Source organism: Etheostoma spectabile, chromosome 2, assembly GCF_008692095.1.
Source record: "Etheostoma spectabile isolate EspeVRDwgs_2016 chromosome 2, UIUC_Espe_1.0, whole genome shotgun sequence".
In the NCBI taxonomy this organism is placed as follows: Eukaryota; Metazoa; Chordata; class Actinopteri; order Perciformes; family Percidae; genus Etheostoma; species Etheostoma spectabile.
In genome coordinates this window covers 24655009-24664025 of record NC_045734.1, presented here as the reverse complement: position 1 = coordinate 24664025, position 9017 = coordinate 24655009, and the positions used below count along the sequence as shown (strand labels likewise).

Here is a 9017-nt window from a genome sequence, read left to right as displayed (position 1 = left end):
GAAGTTTTAAAATTCCTAATGTGAATTTAGAATGCGGTTCCATTCACGAGCAGCCCTGACTGAAAAAGCTGTTTGACCGAATGCAGTTTTCCTCAATGGGACAATGCAGTCACCTCTTGCTGCACTCCTTGTAGTTCTGTAAGTAATTGCTACTGTGTTTACAAACTGGCTCAATACATGAGGAGCCAGTCTATGTAAAACTTTGTACATAAGACAGAGATCTGTATATTTAATCAAATTTTCAAAACTTAAAAAATTATATATATATATATATTTAAACATGACAATGATGACAGTGTATGGATTTCCTATCAAGTATTTTAAGAGTTTTGTTTGTATAGAGAGAGTAGTGGTTTGAGAGAAGTGTTGTTTGCTTTTGGCCAGGTTGTCAAACAGAAGGTGAAATGGGATAAAATCATTGAGTGCATGAACCTCATAGCGGCCCTTGGTGACATGCAACTGCAGACGTGTCTGAAGTTTGCCAGGTTAAACTTAATGTTATTACAAACCTTCATATGCAATTTAAAAATAAGATTGTTATCAATGTATATTTCAAGGTATTTGAAATGTGAAACAACTTGAAGTCTCTCCCCCACTACAACTACATCCGGTGATGTGAACAACAACTTTTAAATTTACTTAAAAACACACATACAGTTTTGGATACATTCAGTTGAAGGCAATTGTGATTTAGCCATTCTGTTATTTTTTGCAGTGAGTTTGTTAGCAGATCAGCAGTTTGAGCTGCATTGTCAGCATGTACAAAGATTACTGTGTCATCTGCATACATTTGGGTGATGGCATTGGGACAAACATTTAGCATGTTATTTACATACAAAGAAGATAAAAGTGGACCCAAAATCGATCCCTGTGGAACACCGGCAGATAAGGAGCGAGCACCTGATTGACTCTAACAAACTGGTTCCGTTGTGTTAAGTAGGATAAAGGTTAAAAATTTCCGTAATTGATTAGGATAAATTTTCTGAAAGGTCTTTCAGCATAATAGAGTTCATACCAATGACATCTTTTGCTCGCGATGGTCTCAGAGATCAAATCACTCTTATAACATCTACCTCAGTGATATATTTATATTAAAAGCTGGTTTCTAACTGTCTGACTTGGCAAGGAGGATTCTTGTGTTCAGAGGAAAAATACTTAATAATATTTTCTTCTGAGTCAATGAAATGATTATTGAGAACTGTAGCTACCTCAGCTGGCTTGTCTCTTAATTTTCAACTAACAACGTTCAAGTGATTTGGCATTGTTAACATTATGTCCCATTAGTTTTCTTAACTGGCTCCAAATAATTTTAGTATTACTTTCTGCTTTTTTTTTTAATTATGGTAAAAAAAAAAGTTAGCTTTGGCCACCCTTATCTCTTTGACTCCGTAGCACAGTGAAAGTATGTCTATCTCTGCTTGCTTTAGATTCAATGGCAGACTTTAAAGCCATATCCCGTTTAGTCATTAGACTTAATGATATTTTTTTTTTACCAATGTTGTTGTTGCATGTAAATGCATCAATTGATCTCTGCAGATGTTCGGTAAATCTTTGACTGTCTTCTTCCAGAGATTTTCCTACAAGTATGTTCCCCCAGTTGATGCTCTGGACAAAACTTATGAACTCATCCTGCATATGTTTCGAAATATTAAAAAATTCTGGTTCTTCTACAAGCGGGGTAATGCTTATTAGATAAATTTATAAACAGAAGGAAATATGGCAGCTCACAAAAGATTATCTATTTAAAGCTGTTTTTAAGCCAAGGTAGCTTGTGGTCTAAATCCTCACGGAGTTTCACATTTGTGTAAAAGATATAAGTTTCTAGTTCGGTGCAACTGTCCTGCTCCTCAGACATCCACAGGTGAGGTACTTCATGACAGTCATGCTGACGTGCATTAGAGGTCCCAGGTTAAAGAGCATCTGGTAGAAGGCATGGACAGACAGGCCTCCAGTTTCATCAGCGTATTTCAGCGCTACGATGGGAGTGTACAAGGGGTTGGTCAGATTACGGAAGCGCGGCCTGCTTGCTTCAATCACTTTCTTGGTACACTGCAGAGAGTGAGAGGGTGGACAAAAAAGACAGAGATTTCCAGTCAGACCTGCAGGATTAATTGCAGATGTGTCACTGGGAAGCTAAGTCACTCAGACTGCATGGGAACTTACCCTGGCGACGTCATCAGGCGTTTGTCCCAGTGTCTCAAAGATGTCAACAGAAGAAGGAAGGTAGACGTTTTTGAAGTAATTCACCGTATCAGGATCAGCTCCAGGATACTCCTTCTGCTTCACATCCTCTATCATCTTCGCCTCAAATTCTGTGCGCACCGGGCCCGGCTCAATCAGCGACAAGCTAATGAGAGAGACACACAACAGAGGAGCAACATAAGAAGACTGGAACTCAACAAAAGAGCATTGTTAGATTGAGGAGGGGAAACAAACATGGCAAAGGTGTAACACTAGTGCCAAAATCTTTTATTGATTAATATTGCAAATAAATATTAACAACAATTTCAATAATATATGAATCCCTTCAACATTTGGGGCGTAGTCTTCCAAAATGAAAACAAATTAACTATTTTATCAATCGACCCTTGCAATGAATTTGCACACAAAGTATTTAGGATTTACAACAGTTTTTTGTTTTTTTTATTTAACCTTAACTTTACCAGGTAGGCCGTTGAGAACAGGTTCTCATTTGCAACGATGACCTGGCCAAGAAAAGCATAAGCGTGCAAGACAATATACAGTTTCACATACAATAATATATAAGAAAACAGAACACAATAATCTGAAGTGCAGATTAGGCAGTAACAAAGCCGGCTCAAATGGAGGTGTAGTAATATTTTTGAGGTTTTAGTTGTATATTCTGCATCACATTGTCAAAAGGGTCTAATTTTGTTTTCATTAGCTAAAAAAATTGGAGTTGTTGGTTAATAGTGGCTGGTAAACGATGTATAGTTTAATATATTTTACCAAATAAAAATGTGTAACAGAAAAGCGTTTAACGTTTTATCCAGCGCCATCATCAGGCCAAAATTTCAATGCAAATTAAAGTGTGTCCAATACTTTAATAATTAATAAATAATTTATGACCACATACATACTAATGACATCATCATCAGCCTCAGCTGTACTTTGAGTTTAGTGCTAATTAGCAACTGGTTCATGAAATTGTTCGATCAAGATTTTCAGGCCTAGATAAAAGGAGAAAGCAACACACAATTAAAGCTTGTTTTTCACATGTCAGATTCTCTATCTATGTGGTTTGTTAGTAATGACGGAAGTAGCATCAGGGGAACTCACGTGACATTAAACTTCAAGAGCTGCACAGCCAAACTCTCACAGAAGCCCTCGATGGCAAACTTGGAAGCTGCATACACGTCATTAAACACCACACCTACAGAAACACAGTGAATGTTAAAATTTCACTATGAGACAACATTCACAGTAGAGCCTGACCCATAAAGGTTTTTTAAGGCCGAAATCAATAGAACTATTTATTTAAAAATCCGATATTCCGATATATCGGCCGATATATACAGTATATATTTAAAAAAATAATAATCCAGAAACGCGTTGATAATGCATTTTAAAAATAAACTTGTGTTTATTGTCACAACAGCACAGAGGAACATCAAAATATTATATATACTGTATATAGTAAACAAACTAAAGAAATGAAACTTAAAGGGTTACACATGAGTGTTGCCAACAGGGACTTTGTAGAGTGTCCTCTGGTGGACTGAGTATGCAACGCCAACACCCACTACACTAACAACACTCACAACACTAAAGTGGTTGAAGGGTGTTTTGTCCTTTTTTATTTTATGTTTTAAATGTTTGTTTTTTTGTCCATTAGAAATGCAGATAGCGATAGTTTGGAAAACGCCTAGTATTGGCCTATAATAGTGGCCCGCCGATATATCGGTCTGGCGCTAACGCACAGTTTAATAGATCTGTAAATACATCTTCACCGTTTTCTTATTGACATACAGCAGTACTTAAACTAAATTAGTCTTCCTTCAGCTTTCCACCCACTCTTCCATTTGTCCATCCTCAACCCATACAAATATCAAACTGCTGACAAACTGTCATTTCTCCCTGTAGCGTTTGACACCCAACCCCGCCACACCTCCCTTCCCCTACCATACCGTCTGCTAACCTTGCAGTCCCATCACACTGCTGACCACGATGATGTGTCCTCCTTTCCTCTTCTTCATGTCAGGTATCACCTCCTTTATCATGCGGATCACCCCAAAGAAATTGGTCTCAAACACTTTCTTCATCTCTTCGATGGGGATGCTCTCTATTGGACCCACTAGTCCGATACCTGCGTTATTGACTGGTCAGAAGAAGGAATCAAAGAGGACAAGGAAGAAATTGAGTATGAACATCCCTTTGGGACAACGTACCAGTGCAACACGATGAGGATGCATTTTACTTACTGAGGACATCCACGTGTCGATCTTTAATGCCATTAAGACACTGTTTGACGGACTCATCGTTGCAGACGTCCAGTACAGCCAGAGAAAGAGTTTTCCCGTATGCATCCCCGGCAGCTTCCACCAGCTTATCTTTACGTTTCAGGTCACGCATCGTTGCTATGACTGTGAAGAGGTGGAAAAGAGGGAAAACAGAAAGAGACTGAGAGGAGGGTAGAAGACACATTTTTTAAAGATTATTTTCATGGACATTTTTGGCCTTCATTTCTGACTGAACAGCTGAAGACATGCCAGGGGAGAGAGAGCGGGATTGACAAATTGGCAAAGGGCTGCAGGTTGGAGTCAAACCCCGCCCTGCTGTGTCGAGGAGTAAACTTCTATATATGGGCGCCTGCTCTAACAACTGAGCTGTTTGGGCGCCCAGAAGAGATTTATTTAATGTATGTATTGAATAGTCTAGAGTTTTGAAAAGAAAATGCCTTGCGGTACTAATCAGCCATGTGAATGGCGTTCATAGAGACAAAACCCCCCAGTCTGTTCCTCTAGTATATGTAACTCTCTTGGTTTTACTGTATTTCTTTAGTAACTCTTTCTGAAACATGTTCTTGTGGTTTTATTTTCACACTATTTTAACCTGTTATATGTATCTACTGTATTATTTGTAGACCTTATATAAAGATAGATAGAAGATACAATTTGTTTAAGACAATTTAACAACATATTCTATGATCCTTAGCCAATGGCACACGGTCAAAACTGTTGTTTTAGGGTGCTGAGGTGTTCATACTTTATTGACCACCACAGTAGTCGATAGGTACCCTTTTAGTTTAAAAAAGTAATCCGTTAACAGTTATCAACAAAAAAAGTGTTTTTAATCTCTCTACGTATACTGTAGCCACGCTAGGCGTCAAGACAGAAATATCTCAACAACGTTTGGACGGACTGCCATGAAATTTAGTCTTGATATTCATGTTCCCTTGCCAAACTGACATTTTCATCAGCCTCGGCTGTACTTTGTGTTTGGTCTTAATAAAAATAAAATGTTACCATGGTAACACTTAACTGGGATGTGGGACATGGAAAACAACATATCTGTTTAACATCAGCATGTTAGGAATGTCATTACCAGCTCAGCTTGTAGTTCAAAGCACTGCTGTGCCTAAGTACAACCTCACAGAGCCATTAACACTGCTATGGACTCTAAGGTTTGTTAAATGTAAGTCTGCATGTATGCATGAGCATGAGATGTCATGAACAATAGAAATTGTTGAGTAGATAGGACACATGCACACCTTTTTTACTATGCCACAAATGTTTTGTGGTTTTTAGATTGCCAGCTTTGAAAAAAAAAAGATAATGACTTCTAACCGCAAGTTGATTTAAATATTTCAATCTCAATTAGATTTTTGTCATGCCATTTTGACATTTGTGCAGGCATGATTCTTTTAATCATTGCTGTTTGCCAATAGCCCTGCGTTTGATTATCATACTTTAATTTCCATGGGCAGCTTCCAAGTACGAGTTTGTGAATGGATGTAACACTCCGACAACACTACACCTTCAGGCTGCTGCTGTAAATAGGCTTGTGATTAGGCAACCTGCCCAGGTAAATGAGGTTTAAACAAGCTAATATCACTATCTGGAAAGTCAAACTGATTTTTTTTTTGCCCGAGGCTGCATGTAGGTTAGCACAAGATACACACATAAATACATGTTGATGAGTAGACTCCAGTGTCTTCATGTATGTGTCAAGTACAAAATCGTTTTATGAATTATTGTGCAGCATTAACACGTTCTGTCTGTGTGCATTTCCATCCTGAGTGATCCTGACTTTGTGTACGTGTCCTGTCACAGCAGTGAACGGAAAGAAAGGAGTAAAAGGTCACGAAGAACTGAGAGAATATAGTCACAGACATGCGATGATAGGTGAGAATGGAGGGAAAAGTACATACATATACAGGCACAAAGGAAACTGTGTTCACATACTCTACACCGCTTTCCTGAGTCCACCTGTTGGCTGTTTATTTTTTCTAACTGAATTCCCTTTTTGAATAAGTGAAATAACACAACAATGGAAAAGCTGTGGCCAGAGCTAGCAATTGTAGTAAAAAATAACCTTAAGTAGCCCTATTATAGACCATCTGTGCTTCTGTTACAACAGTCAGGTTACATATCAGCACTGTGTCACTGCGTTGGGGAATACCTCTCGCCGACCTGTTATCCACAGTGGAGCTCAGTGAGCTGAGCCATAATTAGCCTAACCAAGGCTGTAGTGGGGCATTAGTTATTTTCTGCTGTTACATGCATAAGAGCAAGACATTTGGCCTTGTTCAGCACAAATCTGTTTTTGTCCTATCTTGTCCAGACTATATACAGATTGATTTTAGAAATTCTGGACATTAAAAAAAACACAAATGAAATGTGATTCCAATCGGATTTCTACAGATGCGTCGCAGTCCGGCGGCTTTGGCCGCTCAAATCGTATTTTAAAGTGTCTTTTGCGTCACTCTTGTATCCAAGAGCCTAATTGTGCCTATGCTTAAGTTGATGATAAACAAATCAGATTGTTCTGCAGTCTAAATGTAGAAAAGGTTAAGTTGTGATCAGAGACTATGTGGCAGGGGGAGGCCAAGGGAGCTGGAAGCTTGTCCTGCATCTATACGACTTTACATTTGATCTCCTTAAAATAAAAAAGAATGTACACTTTTCGCTGACTTTTTTCAAATGCATGCTCAGTATTTTTCCTGCTGCTATAGGAAAGCATTGTTTCCCATTAATTTACAAATGGCATGAAAATCAATTAGCAAGTGAAACTTGCTTGAGTCTTGTGAGGCTGCATGATTTGTTTTGTCAATTTTATAAAGTCATCGTTGCATGGTTATGTAGTGTAAGTGCAGACTGATTTTAAAAAGTCTGCTAAAAAATCTTACTGCACACAATTGGATAACACTACGACCAATCTCAACAACACACAGGGTGCAGTATCCAGAGCCCCATGCGCTTAGCTACCCGCGGAGCCAACTGGTAGATTAAACTGTCGTCATCTGTTTAGCTGGCCTCTGGCCCGCCGATATCTGATGTGATTGGTGCAGCCCAGATACAAGGGTATAGTTAATGAGCAGCATTACTCGATCGCAGAGTAACTCGCTGAGCTAATTCAAATTGTGTTTTCGCAAGAACTCTGGATTTCCAGGGTAAGCAATTAGATAACTTCCCATTCATTTTCTAGGATCAGACAGTTTTGTTATTGATTCTAAATCGGATCCTTATTTACTCTCATGTGGTTCATGTGGTTGATTTTCTTTTTTAAATATGTAAACCACTGCAAACAGCATGTCAGCATCTCTTTAGATAGAAATCACTCCTCTGTAGAAACAGTGGCTTCTATCTTCATAATCATGTGGACTATGTAATACTGTTATGTGCACTACACTCGTTATGTAAGCATCCTTAAAGTGCAGACGAAGAAGAGTGTTAGCAAATTAGTTTATAAAGGGTTTAACAAGTTATGTAAGATTTACCTTGCAAATAATGTTATTGGTAGGCAGTAGTTGTTAGTTTATTATTGAGTTGTCTCTGTTGTCTTGTCTATTCTTTCTTGTTATGTTTTGGCAACACAAATGTAGCCTATTTAAAAATTGCAATTGCAATTAAATGTTCTCTCTCTTTCTAGCACACACACACATTGCACCTACCGTGATAGCGCTTCTTTTCATCCTTGGCCAGCATCACGGCCATCCTCAGACCGATACCGGAGGAGCAGCCTGTGATCAGCACCACTTTCTGCCCGGGACTCACCATGGCTGCCCTGCCTCTCCACTCTGTTGTCACCCTGAGACACTCTGCAGGATGAGTGGCGATTTAAGGTGAGAATAACTGTAGGAGGATTAGAGAGACAGAGAGAGAGTCACATGGACAGAGTACAAGAGGGAGATTATCCAGTAAACACTTGCTTGCCCCGGTCTGTCCTGTGGGAATCAAAGTTCTCTATTTTAGTCCATGATGGAAAAATTTTGCCATGGCATTATCTGAAACGTAATAAACCCTCTGCCTGTCAGAGGTGTCTGACCAACAGTGTGAAGAACAAATTGATAAGCACCAATTTTAAGTCAAATATTGATATGTAAAAGTCAGCTTCTGCTCAGCAAAGAGATTCAGCGCCCCTCAGTGGTCAGTATGATTATTCTTCATATCGGTCCAACTCTATCAATGGAACAACTTCTTTTATTCATATCAAAGCCAACACAAATCTGGCTCCCATCATTATACATGATAATGCCAGAAGATGTTTTTTTTGGCAGAGTGAGTCATATAATAATAGATGAAACAAAAGATACACACACAAGTACAAAATATTTCTGCATGTCTCCTTCTCTTACACACACACACACACACACACACACACACACACAACACACACATATACACACACACACACACACACACACACTCCTACACACCTACACCTGAGCGTAGCTGGCAGTCTTAAGACAACCCACTTGAAGCAGAAGGGCATTTGGAAATATTCCTGGAATCTATTTTTTTTCTCCTTTCTCTTTACAAAAAAAACTATGCGTG

At 38.8% G+C, this 9017-nt stretch overlaps 1 protein-coding gene across 1 annotated transcript; it reads right to left on the bottom strand.

The window, feature by feature from the left end:
• Window positions 1–276: 276 nt before the first annotated feature.
• LOC116696797 (retinol dehydrogenase 8) lies at window positions 277–8391 on the bottom strand. Its single transcript, XM_032527983.1, has 6 exons — window positions 8135–8391; window positions 4443–4604; window positions 4160–4339; window positions 3301–3394; window positions 2164–2347; window positions 277–2049 (listed from the first exon to the last, which is right to left on the bottom strand). Exons 1-6 carry the CDS (start codon window positions 8238–8240, stop codon window positions 1822–1824), a joined length of 954 nt encoding a protein of 317 aa, XP_032383874.1. The 5' UTR covers window positions 8241–8391; the 3' UTR covers window positions 277–1821.
• Between the last annotated feature and the right edge of the window lie 626 nt (window positions 8392–9017).

Coding starts and splice junctions, on each gene's coding strand:
- LOC116696797 (XM_032527983.1), bottom strand. CDS start 8,240: ATGGTGAGTCCCGGGCAGAAAGTGGTGCTGATCACAGGCTGCTCCTCC. Junction 4,605..8,134: donor TGAAAAGAAGCGCTATCACG/GTAGGTGCAATG, acceptor ACCTCTTCACAG/TCATAGCAACGATGCGTGAC. Junction 2,050..2,163: donor CGCCTGATGACGTCGCCAGG/GTAAGTTCCCAT, acceptor CACTCTCTGCAG/TGTACCAAGAAAGTGATTGA.